We start from the raw sequence: 22,518 nt of genomic DNA, 5'->3' as shown, positions 1-22,518 counted from the left end.
GTTTGTCCTTGGGATGAACCAGTTTTTGTCTTAGGGTGTGACTTGGTTTGAAGTATACTGAGATGTCATGCTTGGAGAAAATTCTTCTGAGTTTCTCTGACAAGCCTGACACATATGGGATGACAATGTTGTTCCTCTTGTCCTTCCCATTCTCTGTAGTTTGTGTTTGGCCTTCATTCCTGTGCATCTTAGCTGATTTGATGAAGGCCCAGTTGGGGTAACCGCATGTTTTGAGGGCTTTCTTAATGTGTGTGTGTTCCTTATGCTTCCCTTCTGCCTTAGAGGGAACACTTTCCGCACGGTGTTGTAGGGTCCTGATCACCCCAAGTTTGTGTTCCAGAGGGTGGTGGGAGTCAAAGAGGAGATACTGGTCTGTGTGTGTGGGCTTCCGGTAAACTTCAATGTTGAGGCTTCCATCTTCCTCGATAAGCACCGCACAGTCCAGGAATGGTAACTTGTTATCTCTGGTGTCCTCCCTGGTAAAACGTATGTATTTATCCACTGAGTTAATGTGACGAGTGAAGAAACTACAAGAAAAAAGTTGTTTGCTGCCTGCAACAACTTGAAAAGGAAAAAGCCATTGACCGCCCCACTTACTACCGCCTGTACCCTGGAGAAGCCACTCCATGCATTTATGGACTCCCAAAGATCCACAAAGAAGGAGTCCCACTTCGACCCATTATCAGCAGTATAAACTCGGTCACCTACAACATTTCCAAACACCTCGCCACCATCTTATCACCGCTTGTTGGCATCACACCCCACCACATTGAAAACTCTACAGATTTTACTAACAAGGTCCAGAATCTTGTACTGGATCCAGATGAAACCATGGTGTCCTTTGATGTGGTTTCACTTTTCACTTGCATACCTACAACTGAGGCAGTGGAGACCGTCAGAAGACGACTACAGGAAGACGATTCCTTACTGAACAGAACCAGCTTCACCCCAGATCAGATTTGTGCACTTTTAGATCTCTGCCTTACCACAACATATTTTAAATACAATGATGGATTCTACAGACAGAAGCATGGATGTGCCATGGGCTCCCCAGTGTCTCCCATTGTAGCCAACCTTTACATGGAGGAAGTGGAAAGTAAAGCTCTTGGTTCTTTCAAAGGGAAGGCACCTAGCCACTGGTACAGATATGTAGATGACACCTGGGTCAAAATCAAAACCCGAGAAGTAGAAGCCTTCACTCGTCACATTAACTCAGTGGATAAATACATACGTTTTACCAGGGAGGACACCAGAGATAACAAGTTACCATTCCTGGACTGTGCGGTGCTTATCGAGGAAGATGGAAGCCTCAACATTGAAGTTTACCGGAAGCCCACACACACAGACCAGTATCTCCTCTTTGACTCCCACCACCCTCTGGAACACAAACTTGGGGTGATCAGGACCCTACAACACCGTGCGGAAAGTGTTCCCTCTAAGGCAGAAGGGAAGCATAAGGAACACACACACATTAAGAAAGCCCTCAAAACATGCGGTTACCCCAACTGGGCCTTCATCAAATCAGCTAAGATGCACAGGAATGAAGGCCAAACACAAACTACAGAGAATGGGAAGGACAAGAGGAACAACATTGTCATCCCATATGTGTCAGGCTTGTCAGAGAAACTCAGAAGAATTTTCTCCAAGCATGACATCTCAGTATACTTCAAACCAAGTCACACCCTAAGACAAAAACTGGTTCATCCCAAGGACAAACCCGCCAAACACAAGATCAGCGATGTAGTGTATGCTGTTCAGTGCAGTGAAGAGTGCTCGGACCTCTACATTGGTGAAACCAAACAGCCTCTTCACAAACGAATGGCACAACATAGAAGAGCCACCTCGACAGGACAAGATTCAGCAGTACATCTGCATCTGAAGGAAAAAGGGCACTCTTTTGAGGATGCCAATGTCCACATTTTGGACAGGGAAAACAGATGGTTTGAAAGAGGAGTGAAAGAAGCCATCTATGTCCACTGTGAACAACCATCATTGAACAGAGGAGGTGGATTACGTCACCAACTTTCCCCCGCTTACAGTGCTGTCCTGAGCTCCCTTCCCAGACGTCTCAACCCCCATTCACACCTTTGTTCCAGTGACCTCAATAGGCCACAAGAAACAATGGAGCGGAGTCCTAAGTTGGTTTCAACTGAAACCACTGATTAAATATGACCCACGCCCCCCTTCACACCTGGGCACATGTGTTCAGCACATGATCAATAGAGGGTCATAACCACCTCCAGGGGACTACGCCCACAGGGGTTTAAATACCTGGGTCTCTCCACCATTTGGTTGAGAACTGAAGAAGCCTTTCGGATGAGAGGTGAAACGTCTTCAAGAAACAAAAAGAAGTCCAGTCGCCTTTTTCAAGCTCCAGAGACTACTATGACCTGGATAACTGAGAATCTACACAGACATACGACACAAATGATGCAGTTTATTAAAAACAGGTGTGTGTGTGTGTGTGTGTGTGTGTGTGTGTGTGTGTGTGTGTGTGTGTGTGTCAGTCAAAGTTGGGTATTCCAGACTGGCATCAGCATCCTGTTTGACCTTAATCAACACACTCACACACGGCTGCTGCGTCATGTTGCATCACTCACTGCTGCTGACCACTGGATGTGGTTTCCAGTGCACTCAGTCACTGAGGAATTTCTACAGTTAGACTGAGGCTATGTGCACTTCAGCAGCAGAATTTAAGTCACACAGGGCTGCAAACCTGCTTCACTCCTGCACTGTGCAAAGAGCAGAACCAGAGTTTAAGTCTTTCATACTCTGAAGAAAGGGTTTAGAAGAGTAAACGTGGCACAAAAACAGCATATAAGATGTGTTTTAATCTCTGTCTCTCTCCCCCCCCTCAGCAGATGACCCCCCCTCCCTGAGCCTGGTTCTGCTGGAGGTTTCTTCCTGTTAAAGGGAGTTTTTCCTTCCCACTGTCACCAAGTGCTGCTCACAGGGGGTCGTTTGGACTGTTGGGTTTTCTGTGTTCTTGTAGGGTCTTTACCTACAATACAAAGCACCTGGAGGTGACTGTTTGTGATTTTGTGCTTTATAAATAAAGCTGAATTGAATTGTTTTTGTACTCAGTTACTACTGCAGAGGCAGCTACAACAAGTGCATTTAGCTGTGAATAGTTTAAGTGCGCCTCATGTGAGATCTCCCAGTAGGACCTAGAGACGTCAGCTGAGCCATCGGCTGGGCTGTGGTGATTGCGGAGCTGAGTTTGACTCTGTGGCCTCCCCCAAAAAGAAACCCCATTCTGGAGCTACTGTGGTCACCATTATGAATAAAATGGTAACAGTGAGGTTTAAGGGCCAGAGCTGGATGATGAACATAGAGTGAAGATCCACATGCACAGTAACTGAAGCTGGAGACTGAATAATGAAGCATGTAGGAATCAAACATGTAAATGTCCTAAGTATTATTTGGCTGCCAATCAGGAACAGTTTTAAAAGCTGTTTATTTCATTTATGTAGGCATAAATCTGATACACAGGTGTGGGTGTGTTAAGGTGTTTAAGTCCACAAACAGAGGAGTTGTGCTCAGCAGTCTGCAGCCTCTGCATGAGTGTCCAGAGGAGCCGAGTGGGATGGGTCAGGGCTGTCATGGATGCCTTCTGACAGCAGAGCTTCCTGAGGGATTTATGAAGAAACATGTTACAAACTGCTTTATTTTGAAGTGGTGAGCACAAAACTGTTATTGAGAAATCATATCACAAACAGCCCGCTGTCTACAGTCATTCTGCTTCTCTACAGCAGCCCACAAACAAAGCTTTTACCAACTCGCCCAAAATCCTGGGACTGCTGAGCTCCTAAAAGCTCCACTTTCTCCCCTTTGTGAGAGTTTGTCTTTGATTACAGCTCCACGTGAAGCTGAACAACAATGATGGCAGAGGCACTGAGCTAAGAGCCTGCTGATGTTTCTCTGAGCTACACATTTTACACAGAAGCTGTCATGTGCCCATTTACTTTGATACTATGAAACAAGAAACTGCAGCACTGGTATAAATGTGTGTTCAGTCTAACAGGCATGAAAATAATACGGCAGTTATTGGGTCTAAATCCTTCCATGAGAGATGTCAACAGAAAAACAATGCAGTGTTGGAGTATCTCACACACATGTCCACAGAGGAGAAAGTGAGTGAGGAGTCCTCACAGACCTGAGGAGAGGCAGCTGCCTGCAGGTGGGCTGAGCACCTGCTGCACAGGTGGCTGCTTTGGATTTCCAGGAGGGTCACAAGGCCGCAGTCGCCTGGCCTGTAGCGGACCAGTAAGAACGATAGATCTGTGGCAAGGTTCAGACTCTGTGCTGTGGAGGACAGAATCATAGGGTCATTATGTCTGGCGTTATCATTTTATACTCCACCTTTCTACTTCCTTATATTTTTGCTTCCACTCTGTTTCATGAGGTTTTTGAAGCTAAGAGAGTTTTAGGAGTCTTATTTATAGAGGTGCACATTGTTCTTTGAGCCTCAGCCAGGCAAAGATCCAGTTCCCTCTGCTGCTGTGAGGAAGCTGCCAGCTTTCAGCAGATATCAGAGCACCATTTTCACGACTCATTACACTAACGTACACAAACCAGGGCAAAGTGTTTCCAAGCACCTGACTGGTCCGGGGCCAGATGTCTCTGGGGAATCATAAAGAGCGGACTCTGTTCCATGGGAGGCGCTGCTTTCCAGGATCTCACGCAGCTTCTTCCACTGAGCCTCGGATACTTTCTCTGAGCCCTCCACAGGACACACAACAAAACAAATGATCCCAGCGGATGAGACAGTGCACACATTACTGGGTGAGCCACAAAATCAGATTTTGTTCTCATATTACTGCAGCATAAAAGACAGTAAAATTAGTAATGCTCTCTTCACCTCATTATTCAGATGCTGTGACCATCTCTGAGCCACCCGATGTGAAAATGTCCTGGATTGAACTGTGTTCCTGTTCTTGTAAAAATCTAAAGTACTCAGCAAATAAACTGCTGATGATTCATATTAAGATAAATCACAGCATCTTATTTCTTAGGCAGGCATCAAAAAAATATGACAAATCTCTGCCTCTTGCAAAGCAATGATCAATACGCCGGCTCCACATGTCAGTATTTGTTGGTGCTTCTGAAATGAGTGAGGTTACTGAATGGAAGGTAACCAGCATGCAGAGAAACTGTGTACACAGTATAATAGAATAGAATAGCCTTTTATTGTCATTGTACATGGTACAACGAAATTGTGCATGCTCCACTACACTTCTTTGTGCTAAAAATATAGGGAAATTAAAATAAATAAGTGGAAAAATACTGATAGAATAGAAACTGTACATTACTGTACATACAATACACATTAAATATACACCAAAAAATACACACAAAACTGTACATTGGATTTCACAGGTTTTTTTTGTTTTTTTTCCCTTTTGGGGGGGAGTCATTGTCTATTTGCAGTCCGTATGGCCCGGGGGAAGAAACTGTTCGTGAGTCTGGTGGTGTGTGATTTGATTGACCTGAAACGCCGTCTTGAGGGTAGCAGGTCAAACCAGTTATGGGCAGGATGTGAGGGGTCTTCTGTGATTGCGCTGATTCTCCTGAGGCAGCTGGTTCTGGATCGGTCCTCCAGGGAGGGCAGAGGGCAGCCGATGATCTTTTGGGCGCTGCTGATATCCCTCTGCACTGCTTTCCTGTTTTCAGCTGTGGAGCTGACGTACCATACACCCAGACAGTACGTCAGGACACTTTCCACTGAGGAGCGATAGAAGGCCATCAGCAGCTTCTTGTCCAGATGGTTTTTCCTGAGGACACGGAGGAAGTGAAGCTGCTGCTGAGCCTTCTTAACTAGGGCCTTGGTGTTTGGAGTCCAGGAGAGATCAGCTGAGATGTGGGTGCTGAGGAACCTGAAGGTGGTGACAATTTCCACATGTTCACCATTTATTTCAGGGGGGGTGTGGTCTTGTTGGTGCTTCCTGAAGTCCATTATCAGTTCTTTGGTTTTTAGAGTATTCAGTGTCAGATTGTTCACTGAGCACCAGTGTGACAGTTTTCCTACCTCAGCCCTGTATGCTGTCTCATCCCCTCCTGAGATGAGCCCAACCACGTTAGCGTCATCTGCATATTTGATGATGATGTTGGTTGGGTGAGTTGGAGTGCAGTCATATGTGTAGAGGGCGTACAGTAGAGGACTGAGCACGCAGCCTTGAGGGGAACCCGTGCTGAGTGTGAGTGTGGGGGAGAGATGGGGGCCACATCTGACAGATTGTGGGTGATGAGTGAGGAAGTGCTGTATCCAGATGCAGGTGGGAAGGAGGATCTGCAGTTTTATCAGTTTGGTGGTTAAGATATCTGGGATGATTGTGTTAAACGCTGAGCTGTAGTCCACGAAGAGCATCCTCACATAGCTCTTCTGGTTTTCCAGGTGGTTCAGCACTCTGTGAAGTGTTATTGCGATGGCATCCTCTGTGGACCGGTTTGTAAACTGGTGGGGGTCAAAGGAGGGAGGGAGGTGGTCCCTGATGTGCTTGGAGACCAGTCGCTCTAGGGACTTCGACTACTGACGTGAGGGCTATGGGTCTGTAGTCGCTGAGATTTCTGATGTTGTTTGTTTTTGCGATGGGAATGATGGTGGAGGCCTTTAAACAGGTGGGGACAGTGGCATGTGCCAGGGACAGGTTGAAGAGTTTGGTGAGGATCCCTGCCAGCTGGTCTGCGCATGCTTTGATCACTGCTCCCGGGACGCCATCCGGTCCAGCAGCCTTCCTGGGGTTCACTGCTCTCATTTGTTTCCTCCTTTCATGTTCCTGGCGGGAGAGAGGAGGGGTGTTGGAGAGCTGGTGGGTCCAGGTGTGTGGTGGTCTCGAACCGAGCAAAGTTGTTGAGCTCCTCTGCCAGCATGCTGCTGCTTACTTCGGAGCATGTGGGGCTCTGGCCTCTGTAGTTTGTTAAGGCCTGGATGCCCCTCCACATCTGTCGAGAGTTGTTATCCATCAAATAGCTTTCTATCTTCTTCCTGTAGGCCTCCTTTGCGTTTTGGATGCCTTTTCTTAGGTTCTTTCTGGCCATGCTGTACAGTGAGCGGTCCTTTGTCCTGAAGGCTGAGTGTCGTTCTTTGATCAGGGCCTGGATTTCACTCGTCATCCAGGGTTTCCTATTTGGGAAGACCCGGACGTGTTTGTTTACTGTCACATTCTCTATACAGCACTGTATATAGAAAAGGACAGTCTCAGTGTGTGTCTCCAGGTCCTGGTGTTCAAAGATGTCCCATTTCATGCTGGCGAAACAGTCCTGTAGCTGAGTGAGAGCATCCTCGGGCCAGGTTTTGATGACCTGTGTTCTTGGTTTAGTTTGTTTTCTGAGGGGAGTGTAAGCTGGGATGAGGAGTAGGGAGAGGTGGTCGGATTGTCCTAGGTGGGGGAGGGGAGTCCCTCTATAAGCATGCTGGATGTTGGTTTAAACATGATCAAGTGTCTTTTCCCCTCTAGTTGGACACTTGACATGCTGGTGGAATTTAGGGAGTACAGTTTTTAGGTGGGCTTGGTTGAAGTCCCCCGCGATTATGTGGATGCCTTCTGGATGGGCCTTCTGTTGTTTATCATGTGTTGAAGCTGGCTTAGCGCTGTGCTAACCTTTGCATCGGGGGGGAACGTAGACCGCAGTAATAATGACTACCGTTAGCTCCCGGGGCAGATAGAATGGTCTGCACTGTATAGACATGGCCTCTAGATCTGGCGAGCATTGGCTGTCTATTATTCTGCTGTTTGAGCACCAGTCTTCAAGCACATAAACACATAGTCCCCCTCCTCTGCTCTTACCGGAGACTTTGTTTTGGTCCTGGCGGTGAATGGTCTGGCTAGCCAGACCCACAGTAATTCCTGCGTTTGCAGTTTTAGGGGTCTTTCTCAGTCTTACTTGCATATACAGCAGTGTATTTATAGATTATTAGATGATTTATAGATGATTGCAGTGCATCAGATTGTGTAATTTGTGAATCAGTATTTGCAGCTTTATGCAGCAGGACCCTGTCTGACGGTCCGGAGGATTTCCAGCATTCCTGGATTAATACCAACCAAACTGGACCAGCAGCAAACGTTCTGATACGCTGTGACTGTGATCACAGCATCGCCATCAGGCTGTGTTCTTACCATCACAGCAGGTCTCAGTATGTTTGCTGCTTCCTGCACGTCTGCCTCAAGTTGCCTCCTGCTGCTCATCTCCTCCTGCAGCTCGACCTCCACCTGAGGCGCCACGGCTGCCATCTGACTGCACCTCTCAGTTTCTGAGCTCAGCTGCTGTCTGAAACGATCACACACAGAATAAGAGTGTGAAAGCTCTCCTAATGTGGGTGTAGCTCAGTGACAGAGCATTAGACTGCAGAGCAGAGGTCTCTGGTTGAAGTCTGACCTCTGAGGCCCTTTGCGGTCTCATCCATGTTACCACTATGAGGAACTAGTATCAAAAATCTGGAGAAACAGATCTGAATCTGACTGTATGTTATGGAGATCTTCTACCTGAGGTCCAGCTCCTTGGCCAGCAGGAGGTGATGCATTTTGCTGCAGTCGTTCAGCTCAACCATGAGCTGCTGGCACTCCTTTATCAGCTGCTCTTGTTTCTGAAAATTGGATGATAATGCTCATGTGGAGTCAGGAAAAATGAGAAATCAACAGTTATTAATGGTGTATCCATTTGTTTAAAATTATACAAGACGTTTTTGCCTTTATCTCAGGTGCAGATCCTCCTCAGTGAGAAAAGGCACATGGTCAGGTAGTATTCAAATGTAGCATACAGCAAAGCAAATCTAACAATACAAACGTGACTCATAGCTCAGGCAGTCACTTCTCTGCAGACATCGTACCTTACTGAGTCTGTCGATGTCCTGGAGAGTTTTGTGGAGAGCCACCTTCCTGTCCTCCATCTTTATGAGGAGCTCTCTCTCTTTAAGCTGCAGGGCGGCCAACTCCTCCAACAGTTTTCTCTTGTCTTTCAAAGGCTCCTGGACTTTTGCAAACACCTCCCTGTGCGGAGTCGTCTTCTCCTCAACAGCAGCTGTGACCTTATTTCTGATGGAGCTTTTCACTTGATTCTTAGTATCCTGAAACACGCTGTTGGGGGCAGTGAGTCACAACCAGCAACCAGGAGGGAAATCCAGAAAGTCCCCTGGAGGTCTAATTCAAACTGTGGATTAACTCTGTACGAGGCCTTACTGTGCTTGCTCTGAATCCATTTGGCTCTTCAGTGTGGTAACGGCAGCTTCATGTTCCTCCCACTCAGTGATCAGCTGCTTCTCTATAGACTCCAGGTGGGCCAGCTTCTGCATCAGCTCCTCCTTCTTTTCCTGCTGCTGCTCCAGCATCTTCTCTGAGTGGAGGAAAGGGCAGTAATATGTAATATTCATACATTAATATAGTTTTCCTCTGGTCTGCCTACACGTGTGCACAGCGGTACTTTTAAGGCAGTAAAATTGTTTCTATATATATTCATTTTGTTTTCTGTTCTTTTTAAACGTGCTTTAAGAAGTTTGTAGTAAAATCAGATCATGGCAGCATGGCAGACGTTTACTCTGATTATTACTGACAAGGTATTAATTTGTAAATTACTGGACATGATTATATAATATTAAACTGCAGTTTATTTCTAACTACAGCGATAGTTGCCACTGAAGGAAATGAGTTTTTATGAAGTTTCATGAGGTTCATGGTATAAGATTGTCTTTACTAAATGTACATTTATTTCCCTGAGAAATTTGTCTGGAAAATAACATAACTGATTAAAACACACAAGTACATAATGTTTTAGGTCAGAATGTTCCTGCTATGTGGCCACTGTATCAATAACAGAAGCAAGGACTCCTGCGTGGAGTGGTCAACGATGATAAAGGAACCCTTGGAGGGAGAAGCAGCTGTGGATCCTTTTTCTCTGTCTTGCACATTTCTTGTTTTGATGATGATGTAACCAAGACTGATAAGCTGTGACTATATGTAAGCTGAATTAGAATGTGCCAGTACTTCATGCCATCTCACACAGGCATGGCATGCAGTCTGACCCAGATTAATCTGTAAACTGTTTGAAATGGTTTTATTAAATTTAATAATTGGACTCCTTATTCCGTTGTTTGGTGTCAATCCTGTTTAATAAACGAACATGCCGGAACCTGGGGGGATAGGCTGGTTTTCAGGTTCCTTCACCACCCGGGGTTCCGTACTTTACGAGACAGATAGCAACTCTAGCGATGATCCACTCTGTGTTAAAGGAAGTCCATCACAGCGACGGAGAGATTTTTAGAATCTTTGTGTGTGTGTGCGTGATTCACACTCCAGTCCAGTAGGTGGCGATAATGCAGTTCTATGTTGGTTTGCCAGCCACCAATAAACCCACAAAAAGACGACGGAGCGCTAATGCTGCTAATGCTAGTGAGGAGCGCCGGTTACACCGAGGCAGCTGAGCGCTGCAGAGTTTAAAGGAAGCATCGACACAGTAAATTTGTGTCGATAATTTTTTAGAATCGAGTTAATCGATGAATCGTTGCAGCCCTAATAAAATCTAAAAGCATATATACCACTTACAGCAGTAATGCTCCTTCCGTCTGGTCAGGCTGACCAATAACATCATACCTGCCAGGTGAAAATGGTTTTCAGATTTGGACTCAGTGAAATCTGTGAAAGACTCCAGGAGCAAAATGCTTGTTGTAGTCGTCCTTCAGTTACCTGTGTATGTACGCAGGTGTTTTCATTTCCTTTGTTAAGATTATGTCAGTCTTCATCTGCTCCATCCTAATGTTTGGGGCGGCTTCTCTGCTGGCCAGGTTCACCTTTCTCCCTCTGAGCAGCAGCAGCTCTGTTAGCTTCAGGCCTGTTGCCTGTCTTAAAGCTGGAGCAGCAAAGGCTGCATGTGCTGGCAGATCAAACTGACTGTATTAATAGATTTATGGTCACCTCACCTTAATGCCCTTGGTTTTCATGTCTGTGCTCTTATCTGCTCTACAGACACACCTCACAAATGAGAGGAAACATTGAATTTCTCGAGCTGCAGAGTCGTGCATGCTTGTCTGCTGACTCAGTCTGCTTTAGTCTCACTCCTGGTTTTATGGCATTACTCCCCATGAGAAAAGCTCAGTGATGCTCTGTGGGGCAAAAAACACTAATACGTATGGATTAAATACCCATGAAGGATGGTCTTTGACTGGCAACAGACATACATATTTGTGAACATGTAACTACACCTTCACATTATACAGTCACAGCACAGGAATCACAACACAGGAAGAGGTTGTCAACACCTCCCTGCCAGAGAATACGAGCCAGTATAATTCAGCTTTGACAGATTTATTGTTCTTCACCTTCTGCATGGAGAGCAGAGGTTGTTGGAAGGTTACTCGAAGACTAAAGAAGTCTTTTTATCACAACTAAACTGACCTGCCTTCAACACACCATGAGATCCATCCCACCCACAGTTCTATTAATACCTGCATACACACAGAGGTGCTCCCTGAGTCTGTGGCTGCCAAACCAAAATGTTTCTCTAATTAATGCCTTTGCTAAGCTCACCAGCAGCTGCCCTGCAATATATCTGATAACCAGAGAAACATCCCATAAATCTCTGACTGAGTTCTCAGCAGAGGTGGCAAAAGTACTGACATTCTGTACTTAAGTAGAAGTACAAGTACTTATGTTAAAAAATACTTTAGTAAAAGTCGAAGTACTGGTTCAACTTCTCTACTTAAGTAAAAGTAAAAAAGTACAGGCTCTGAAATGTACTCAAAGTAAGAAAGTAAAAGTAGTTCTTTGGAGGACGTTTCTACCTGCTATTTTTGTGTAAAACTAACCGAACCTCGTTATATATTATTGTAATAATATAAAATAATATTACATGAGAATGCAAACATTATTCCAATCTAAATTTTAATCCTAATGAATGCACTCAGCTTGAATCTGTTATGTAGGACACAAACTGTTAAAGGGAATTTAAACACAGCTCTGTTCTCTGTGTCCTCCATAGTAGAGGGTGACTGTGCCTCCACCTAAACACCAACATGAGGATACTCAGGGGTTACAGTGGGATTCAGAAGGTGGAGGAACCCTAAGATCAGCTGTAGCAGCTCTGCATGGGGAGAAGAATCACAACTTTCTATTGTAGCTCCAGTAAATGATGTTGGTGTGCAGACTGTGATCAGCTGACCTGCTGCTGCTGCTCTGAGGTTTACTGCTCTGTGTGGATGAAGTGAACTCACAAAGATGTAACCCAGTATTTCACAGCTATCTGAGCTGATCTCCATCCCCTACACTGACAGCATACAGGCTGTAGAAATGTTGGATTCAGTGATCTCAGCATCAGCAGCTTTGATTCAGACTCATCTCTGCTGCACTGATGTAACCTGTAACTCTGACCATCAACACAAACACTGTGCTCCAGTCCAACACAGAGCTTTACTGTAAATACAGTACAACAAACTAACCTATTTATTACACACTAAACTGCAGTATTTTCATAGAATCTTTGAATTACACAAAGTCAGCATACTTCAGTTTATTTTCCAGTCCTTACCTTTAATTCTAACCTCTCTTCTTCCTCTCCTGTCCTCTTTCTCCATCTCTGAGTGAACTTCTCTCTCTTTGCTCTCCCTGAAATGCAGCAGCTCTTCTTTTAGCTAGCAGACACACTGTGTGACAAACTGCACACACTTTGTGTGTTTGCTGATATTTGTTGAGCATTTAGAAACGTTGCATTTACCTGCCACACGTTACTCCCTTCATGCTCGCTCCTCTTCAGTAGCGCTAGCTAAGCTGTTTATGTGCCGCAGCGCAACTTACGGACTCGGTCCGGCCCGATTATAGCGCTATAAATGATACATTAATTATACGGGTTTACGTATTTAATCCCTTTGTACGAGATCAGCCCCGATGATGAAGGATACGCCAGTACGATTGTCTCTTATGTGTTATTATTCCTCCGTTTAGGCTCAGATCGTTTGATGACTGACGGCGCACTGACCGGAAATGCAAACTTCTCTCTGACGTGTTAAAAAGTAACGAGTCTGTTTGAAAATGTAAGAAGTAGAAAGTACAGATACTTGTGTAAAAATGTAGGGAGTAAAAGTAAAAAGTAGTCAGAAAAATAAATACTTAAGTAAAGTACAGATACCTGAAAAATCTACTTAAGTACAGTAACGAAGTATTTGTACTTCGTTACTTCCCACCTCTGGTTCTCAGTGTGGTGTCATCGCGGTCAGGCTGTCTTTCTCAAACGTTTACATACCCTGGCAGAATTCATGATTTTTTTTTGGGCCGTTTTTCAGAGAATATGAATGATGATACAAAAATGTTTCTTTCACTCATGGACTGTCACTCTCCATCCTCACGGCCGCCTCCTCCGTGTAAGCATCCTCCTCCTCATCCTCCCACAGGACTGCCGGTTCTAAAAGGTAAACGGTGCGCAGGGTGTTGGACCAGAGTACCAGGTCTGGTCTCAAGGTGGAAAAAACTAGATAACTGGAGTGGAATTGTAAGCTGATGGCCTTCATCCACCAACATTTCCCAGTCCCGTGCGCCTTGCAGCTGTCCATTCCTGGTCTGTGATGGAATTCTCTGTTCCGCTTCATGGACGAAGGATACCGAGGGGACTGCTGCAGATGATCTAGGGGGAGTGGCGTTGGTGGCTGTTCTTTTCGCCTCGATAGATGCAGCCAGGGATTTTAACACCTGGTTGTCCCTCCAAGTGTATCTTTCCTGGGAGAGGCTCACTTTGCAGCCAGTGAGTGTTGCTGGAACTTTTCCACAAGACCTGAGAGAGACAGATCCAGAATGCCATGTCCACAAAGGCCAATGTTGCTCAGAGTTTTTGGGACTCGTAACCATTTCCTCGCGTAGGCACTGATCATTCTCTCCATGTCCTGGACTGCTGTGATGGGGATGTCAACAACTGTCAGTGGCTACAACAGTTGAGGGAGCAGGCCAAATTGGAGGCTCCAGAGCTTTAGCTTGCTCAGGGAGCCCTGAGTCAGCATCCTGCTTGAGCTGCTTGACCTGACCGCCATCTTTGAGGTTTGTATCGTAACATCTTCCAAAGCTTTGAATGAGTTTCTCAGATTGGTATTGGTTCATCATTGATGAAAAAGCTTACCTCTGATGATCTTCATCTTTGCCCATGAGACGTTATCGTGAAGCTTCTCCAGCAGGCGTCTGATGCATGGTGCTGCTGTGGTCGAGGCTGATATGTCATCAATGAATGCCCTGATTGGTGTTAAGTGGACTCCAGATTTCAGTCACTTTCCTCCCATTTTGAGGTTTTAATAATCACAATTGATTTCCAGGCTCTGCCACATGATGGTGAAATCAGGTGTGGAAAAGCAGAAGTGCAGAGCCTGTAGGTAGGTCTTAACCAGGTTTGTGATGGGCTCAGGTGCTCTGAAGAAGCTCATCAGAGGTTTACTTAACCTGGAAGTTTTGGCATAAGATACACACATGGATTTAAAGGGCTATTAAAGGTAACAGTCCTCACCTGTGATCTGTTTGCCTCTAATTAGTGTGTGTAAAAAGTTTCTGGGCTCCTAACAGACCCGTTTCATCCAGTGTTGCTCTGATGTTGGATTTGGAGCCACGAGGAGCCACCAAAGCCTTCGAGCTGTCACTGATGTTAAAGGAGGCCATACAGGTGTGAAGAACTCAGGTGAACTTGATCAGGGAGAGTTTCTGTTATCATTAGGATTTAAAAACACTGATAATACGCAACCACTATCCATGAGTGATAGAAAAGCTGTGTTATTCATAATCTCTGAAAACTCTCCCAGATATCACAAATTCTGCCAGCGTATGTAAACGTTTATTTGTTTTCGGTTTCTGGAGATTGAGGATGATCTTTTTTAGCACAAAGTCAAAACATTGAGTAACTCCAATATTCAGTCAGACCTTTACAAAGTTAAATGTTTGGTTTCCTGAACCTGAGTTCAGACCCAGCATACACCTGTGTTTGCATACCTTCAGGTACAGTCAATCATTTTCATTGCTGAGGTTTCTCCCGTGCACACCTTCATAACCTGTGAGGTGTCCTGCACGCTATCTCCACCACCCACAGATATTCAGCCTGAGGCCGGCGTATTGTAGCTCAGCTGCCTCCGTGTTACTGTCTGTTTTTCTCTGTTGCATCAGCCCCTGGGAGGACGATGCCCTGAAAATACAAATAATGTGCTCTTTGCACGAAAAGTGAAAGGGATCTGTTTCCTCACCGAGGGAGGATTAGATGGGGGAGAAACATGAGCAGAAACACAAACAGTTTGTGGTGGAAAGTGAGGGTGTGGAGGTGGAGACGTTCAGCTCTCACGACAGGAGTTCATATTCCAAAAATATGTTTTTCACTTATGAAAAACTGCAAACCTGAAATATTACAGAGAAACTTTAGGTAAAATAAACGGTCTCATGTTCATCATACCAGCGAGATACAAAATATCTGAAATAATCATTGGATATTTGCATGTTAAACTTCTTAAGATTACTTTGACAACTACAAAATCTGGCATCTCAGTGTCATATTATAACTGTGAGTGAAGCAAATATACACACAGTAAAAATGACAAATGTTCATGTATGCTGTTTCTGCCTGTTTCTCAGTTTATTAAAACCTTTAAGCAGGACTGTGCAGTCATGTCAGCGAGGACATTTATCCTTTTCTGGTATTTTCTGAGCCCTCAGCCAGCTTTATGCAGCTCTCTTTGTCTGTCTGATCCACCCTCTCAGTTCTTGTCTAAGAGCCTCAATCATAATCCTGTCCTGATGACATTGGCTGCAGTTTGTGTTCTTGTTGCAGCAACAACAGATGAGCAGACTCAGAGAGCACGGCGTGACCCGCTGCAGGCCTCAGGCTGCGGAGCGCAGGAGAGGCTCGCATCAAAATGACTGCTTGAACAATGTTTGCACCAGTCTGTGTCTAAATATGTTAGCTGTTTGTTTCCCGGTTGTCATGGCAGTCTGTAATTAGATCTGCAAACACAGCAATCAGCTCCTGCTCCTCCTCCAGTTAGTCTCACACATTTTGGTGGTGTGGCTGAGGCTGCACTCGACTTCCTGCTGTAGTAGCACAGATGGCTCCTGAGGTTATTCAGCACTTTGCCTTCAAATTACATCCTATGGCAGTGTTATGATCTTACTTCATTGGTCCAGTAGAGCATGCCTCTGAAGTAGTATTTTATTAAATGACCTCAGACAACTTTAGGAGTTGTTCCAGAAGGCTGGAACAACTCCTTTAACAACTCCCCTTTAAATGCTCACATTTAAAGGGTGGTAGGTGGTGGGAGTGGAGCATCCATCAGTTGTCATGACAGCAGGAAGTGAAACAGAGTCGACCGAAACCCAACACGCTCCTTTGTACTGCTGCAGTCATCATTATCAGCCTTAAATGACATGATGTGCTGTAGGAACAAACGTGATCTGATGCCTTTAAACTGTCACGACAAAGAAGAATAAAACTTTTAGAAACTACTGAGCAACTCAAATTACAGCTATTTGACCTTTGACCTCCTGAACATCACTCATACTGTTCTCAAAGTGTTGTAACAGTGTGTTCTCTAAATTGGTCCTGTCTGCCCTCCTTTCCTTCATCACCTCTGCAGCAGGTTTTCAGACTCATCTGTCCTCCTTTCTTCTCCAGTTCAATTCAGTTTTAAGCTCCGATTCACAATAACAGTCATGTCAGGTGCTTTATATTTTAATGTAAAAGACCCGACAATATTAGAGAGCAGAGATGATCACAGAATCCCTCATGAGCACACGCCTGGTGGGGAGGAAGAACCCCCTTTTAACAGGAAGAGACCTCCGGCAGCAGCAGGCAGTCATGAGGTGAGACAAGCAAAAATCAGAGCAAAGAGGACAAAACTCAAACCATGGAGAGAGAGAAAGCAGAGGTGCAGTACAGGTGTGGCCCCTGCCTGTTTGGGGAGAACATGGGTCACCTCCTCAGGTGAACCATGTTCTCACATGCAGACCGTCACAATGTTGCCGCCGTCTTTGTGAGAGCCAGTTTGGGTTTTGGCCATCACAGTTATAATATTTCATTAAAAATGTGCTTTCACATGGCTTCAGTGGTCTGAGAGATCCTGCTTCCCTGGTTGGGGTTTGACACTGAGTTGTGATGGTTAAATGTAGGGTCTGCAAATGTCCTCATAAAGATGGCTAAACCATCATATTTTGGGATGAAGTTATTATCCACATACATTTGAAACCAATTATAAAAAGAACTGGACTGAGGCCCAAACTGTAATTCAGATGAATTCAAACAGGAATTTCCCTCCTTTGAGACAAAAGCTAAATAATGAGGCTGGATTCTTTGGGCAGGTTGTTAGCTGCTGTGATTACAGTTCAGGGAAACATTTGTCTGCACTATTAAGCTGTAATAACTTTGATTTTCAAGTGCTAACCTGCCATCACCTTTTGTTTCCTGCAGCCCAAAGGCCAAGCCTCTTCCTCTCAGCAGGTATGAACCAGGAGATCGGTATTCTGCTTCCACGCCAGCGCAAACAATTTGTAGCTGCATGTGAAGCATCACACACACAGTCAGGGCCGCTGGCAAACATCAGCACAAAGGGGATTCAGATGTTCTGGGACAGGAATGAAGGGGAGGAAGGATTAGTTCTCTAGTTAAGACCAAACGATGAGCCGTCTCAGCCCATCTAACCAGGCTTCAGGAGAATCAGCACATTACTCACACAGGCTTTCTGGTAACCACTCTGCACCACCACCGTCTCTTTCCCAGGTAAACCACCTGTATGGAGTGGAATTTCTGGAATGCATGCCTGTGTGCTCCTGCACTGAAGAACATGCAGTTAGGCAACCAAGTTTCACAATTTCTTTATCACAGACATGATTTCTATAATCGTGGAAGAGGATGTGAGTGATGGAACCTCCTCAGGTGGATTCATCCTTCAGGGCACTTGAGCCTCTGATGGGAGGAAGTTCCAGACCTCACTCTTCATGTTCAGTGTTACAGGCAAAATGGAAAAAGAACATCAGGGTGTGCTGTAAGGCTTTTACTGGAGATAACTGCTTGCATCATCTCAGCATCTGTGTCTTTAAATGAAACCAAAGCCTCCACAAACGATGAATGGAGCACAATAAATCCATGCTTTAGTAGAAACCAGATTCTAATAAACAGCTCGTTCTCTAAATCATTGGTTCTGGCTGTGAGATATGTTTCTATTAGTTTTAAATCAAAGTGCCTTCAGAGGTGAGCGTGGCTGTGGCAGCTCTCTCAGTCTCATAAAGGTTTTAGATTACTTTAAGAGGACTTGTACAGTATGTTGTTATGCTTAATTATGACATTTTTATGTGACTCCATCACACACTCCCATTCAGCTGGGTCTGTCTTAGTAAAGTCGTGCTATATGTCACCCTATACAGAATGTCCAGTTTAATATATGTAATTTTATATTTGGGAGGGGCTCAGAGTAGAGCCGCTGCTCCTCCACATCGAGAGGAGCCAGCTGAGGTGTTCCCCGCGTGTCCTTCTGGGAGGAGGCCCCCCCGGGACAGACCCTGGAAACACTGGAGAGATTATATCTGTCAGCTGGCCTGGGAGCACCTCTGGGCTTCAGACCCAGGTTACCACACAGGTAACCTGGGTCTGTTTCTGTATTTTTCCATTTAATTTATAGTATTAATTTAGGTTACCTGGTGATTCTAAATTACCATAGGTGTGAATGTCAGTGTCTGTCTCTCTGTGTTAGTCCTGGGACAGGCTGGCAACCTGTGCAGGTGTACCCCAGCTGGGACAGGCTCCAGAACCCCCACAACCCTGAAAAGGATGAGCAGAAGAGGATGGATGGATGGATGGATGGATGGATTCTGGAGGTATTATTAGGCTTTCCCCTTTGTTTACACCATGTTTTTCCAAAATATGTAACTGTGCAGTTAACATTAATTTTATTACCTTTTTATATTAAGACAGGAGGATGCGAGCGGTGTCCCAGACTCACCAAAGCCATGCCGGTGCCTGTCTGTGTCATTTGCAGAGTGAGGTCTGTCATCAGAACGCAGTCATTTGTAGATCACATAAACTCTACAGTTTTCTGAAACTAGTATAAAGACATATTTAAAAGGACAAAATGAGATTTTTTTCCAGTATATGATTTTTTTCAGTATGCAGTACCAAAGGTTTGGACACACCCACCTGTTCATATGAGTGCATGTAATCCAAAGTTTAGGAGGTTTTGCTTTTCCATGTAATTCTGCTGTGCATGCAGTGAGTAACTGATGCTGAACAGCACTGTGTGCTCAGGTGTTGGAGGGTCACACGCTTTCAGGAAACCAATGACGTTCTGTACGTGGTCCAGCAGTACTGAGAGTCCAGATCGGGTTCTACTGAGAACATTTGGAGCTTTATGAAATATAAAATATGAAAGGAGGCTCCAAACATCACACCCCCACCTTCATGTGCTCCTGACACAACAACACTTTTAAACACAAGTGCAGCTTTTGTGCGATCCTTTTAACCTGCAGCAAACCTGTCACAGCAGTGTGTCTCCACAGTTGTGTGGCGTGTTAAGCGTCAGCCATCGAAGGTTTACGTGGTGTCACGTGAACAGCAGAGTGACGTTAATGCTTTGAAAGCACACGTGTGAGCTTTGCAGACGATTTCTTTGTGTGCTAAAAATAATGTGGACGACAGCAGCTAATGTCACAGCTTTGATTATTGTGATCTATGTCAGTGACACCCTGATGAGCAGGTTAAAGAACAGTGTAACCTTTGCCACCAAAAATGCAGCCAGCCTCTGGTCTGTGGATCCTTTTCACTCTCTCCGTGGCTGCAGCAGCAGTTGTGGGTGTGTGATTACATGAGCTTTATAAATAGGCTCAAGGAATATGCGTCCCCTTTGGTCAGGGCTTAAACCGCTGACACGCTCTCAGTGAGTCACAGCTGACATCCACGTGCACCTCGGACTTGGAAACCGTTCTTCCGATTGTGTTCACGTGCTTTTAAAACCGGAACGTGGAAACAGTGGAAGCTGCTGAGATTGTGTGTTATGATTCTTCACATACTAAATACAAACAAATAAAGGCAATTAACATTCCTAATAAACTAAAATTCCATTAAAATCAATCAAAATATGAGATCAATGTGTGTCGTGGTTTGAGTTTTTGTTACTTTTAGTTTCATACTTGGTTTCTTTTGAAAATTCAGCATTGTGTATATTTTTTTGTTTATTATAGCCTCCCAGTCAGGGCTGTGGGACGCAGTGATGCTGGGGTGCTGCAGAGAAAACCCACCAGTCAAAATGACCCCCTATGAGCAGCACTTGGTGACAGTGGGAAGGAAAATCTCCCCTTTAACAGGAAGAAACCTCCAGCAGAACCAGGCTGTGGGCCGGTGGGTTTACTTCCTGTTTTTGGTTGTGTTTCTTATAGTTTAGTTTCTCTGTTGTTTTGGGTGATCTGTTTATTCAGTATTTTGTTTATTATTCAGGTTTTTCTTCGCTGTAGCTCAGGAGGTAGAGCAGGTCGCCCACTGATCGGAAGGTCGGTGGTTCGATTCCTGGCTACTCCGGGTTGCGTGCCTATATATCCTTGGGCAAGATACTTAACCCCAAGTAGTTCTCCGATGCACGTGTTGGAGTGTGAGTGTTAGATAATTAAAGCACTTAGCTTAGTCAATCATGGCAGTGCTTGTATGAATGGCGTAAATGCTTTGAGTGCTCAGAGTAGGAAAGTGTTACATAAGAACTCGACCATCTATCTTCCTGTCTGTTTGGGCTCTTCTGTGTTTGGTTTCCCTTCCTGTTGTTTCCTTGTGTAATGTTTGATTCCCTCTGTCACCTTCTCTGTGTTAGGTCTGCATGTGTGCTATGTTTGGTCACTTTTATTTTGATAGTCTCGTGGTCCTTGTGTGTTGTGTTTATTTTGCTTCCCCTTGTCTCGTTTGTGTAATTGTGGTCAGCTGTCATCCCACCTGTTGTTACTCCCCTCATTAGCCCTTTATTGTCTGCTCTTGTCTTTGCGGGGTCCTGAGTCACTGTAACATTTAGGTTAATGTCCAGTCTTCGTGTAGCTGGCCCCTGACCAGCCCCGTCACAGGGTTTATTTTCAGTAAAAGTTAAGTACAGTTCAGCTCTCGCCTCACGTCCTGCTTTGAGGTCCTCTCTGCCTGCCTCACCCAGCCGTGAGAGGCTCAGGGAGGGGCAGCCATCTGCTGTGACCGGATGGGGCTGAGGGGAGGGAGACAGGACAGAAGACACGCTGTGGAAGAGAGCCAGAGATTAATAATAACTAATGATTCAATGCATTTGATGCAGCCCTGTCTTCCTCTGGAGAAGCAGATCATGGATCAGGAAATGTTTGAGCTCATCACAGATCAGATTCCTGAACTCTGTGGACGGATGTGAGGCTCAGTGAGGGAACGTCAGGTTATCGTCACGGTCCTGCGTTTTGTGTTCTTTTGGTTTCATTGTTTTTAAGTTTACTTATTGTTTAGATTCTTAGTTTGTATATTGTTCTGTAGTTTATTAGTTATTTATATATTATTCCTGTTTGCCTTTGTACTTCCTGTCATGCTTGTGCTCCAGTGTGTGTCGGTCCCTCTGTGCCGTTCCTCTCGTCTCGTGTGTTTTGTTCCCGGTGTTGTGACGGGTCTGCGTCTCTGTCCCTGTGCTCATGTGTTTCCTGTTTTACTTTGGCAGGCCTGATCACTTACGCTGTGTTTAGTTCCACTTCCTGGTCTTGCCTTTTGTGATTCCCTGCACCCGTGCTTCCCACCTGTTGCCCGTTCCCTCGTTAGTCTTTGTGTATATATTGTCTGTGTTTTGCCTCTTGTTGTGTTATTGTCGATGTTTTCTGCTGGCTGTGTGCCCCCCTGTTTTGTGTTTCCCTTCTGTTCCCTGAGTCCTGGGTTGGGATTTTCTACTTTGCTTTCTGTTTTGTTTTCTGTACGAGCCTCCAGCATTAAAGCTGTTTTTTCAGTCAGCTCTGTATTCACGCGTGTTGCTGTTGGGTCCAACCCTGCCTGCTCCTCGACCAGCATATGACAGTTATGAAGGTGGTTAATTTCTTAGCAGCGCACATTACCACAGGAAATCACATCTGACCTGTTCAGGCTGTGTTTGAGCTATAAAACCAACTCACACGTACACCTCAAGGAGCTCAGAAAAGTCTGAGAGGTAACAGAGCGACTCTGCTGAGTCCCAGGATCTCCTGTTTACTGGGCAGGTGCTGAGCAAACAAACACCTGAGCATTGTACCTGCTGATCTTACATATATCATAAAGATACAGATTATATAAGTTACCTGTTGGCCGTACTGCCCTTTGCGTCCTGTTAAAAAGCTCCTTTAATATCAACATGTCTGTGTTATGCTTTGCATGACTATAATTAATTATAGTCAGCCATATGTTGGCTGAGGACTCCCAGGTACGGATCAAGCCCAGTCCCAAATAAATCATCTGCAGTGTTCGGTGTTTTAATATCAGCATCAGAGCTGATTCACCTGCTGCAGTTTTTCTGGTGCTGCTTTTGTAGTTTTTCACTAACAGATGATTTTATTCCACTGTTTGGTTGTAGAAATGTAATTTGCTTTA

General features: G+C 45.0%; 1 protein-coding gene across 1 annotated transcript; it reads right to left on the bottom strand.

The window, feature by feature from the left end:
- Positions 1-3,539: 3,539 nt before the first annotated feature.
- On the bottom strand, positions 3,540-12,548 carry LOC115786109 (intersectin-1-like). The gene is made up of 8 exons (XM_030738152.1): positions 12,514-12,548; positions 9,177-9,330; positions 8,828-9,074; positions 8,484-8,584; positions 8,118-8,268; positions 4,576-4,723; positions 4,157-4,305; positions 3,540-3,629 (listed from the first exon to the last, which is right to left on the bottom strand). The coding sequence occupies exons 2-8, from the start codon at positions 9,323-9,325 to the stop codon at positions 3,540-3,542; spliced, it is 1,035 nt and encodes a 344-aa protein (XP_030594012.1). The 5' UTR covers positions 9,326-9,330; positions 12,514-12,548.
- Positions 12,549-22,518: the final 9,970 nt, after the last annotated feature.

The sequence above is a fragment of the Archocentrus centrarchus genome, chromosome 9 (assembly GCF_007364275.1).
Source record: "Archocentrus centrarchus isolate MPI-CPG fArcCen1 chromosome 9, fArcCen1, whole genome shotgun sequence".
Taxonomy (NCBI): Eukaryota; Metazoa; Chordata; class Actinopteri; order Cichliformes; family Cichlidae; genus Archocentrus; species Archocentrus centrarchus.
This window is presented reverse-complemented; position numbering and strand designations above follow the sequence as displayed.

What these genes read in the sequence shown, in the direction of transcription:
- LOC115786109 (XM_030738152.1), bottom strand. Translation starts at nt 9,325, where the DNA reads ATGCTGGAGCAGCAGCAGGAAAAGAAGGAGGAGCTGATGCAGAAGCTG. An exon ending in ACATCGACAGACTCAGTAAG is followed by an intron (nt 8,585 to 8,827) that starts GTACGATGTCTG and finishes TCCAATTTTCAG; the next exon opens with AAACAAGAGCAGCTGATAAA. An exon ending in TACTGAGACCTGCTGTGATG is followed by an intron (nt 4,724 to 8,117) that starts GTAAGAACACAG and finishes TGTCCTGTGGAG; the next exon opens with GGCTCAGAGAAAGTATCCGA.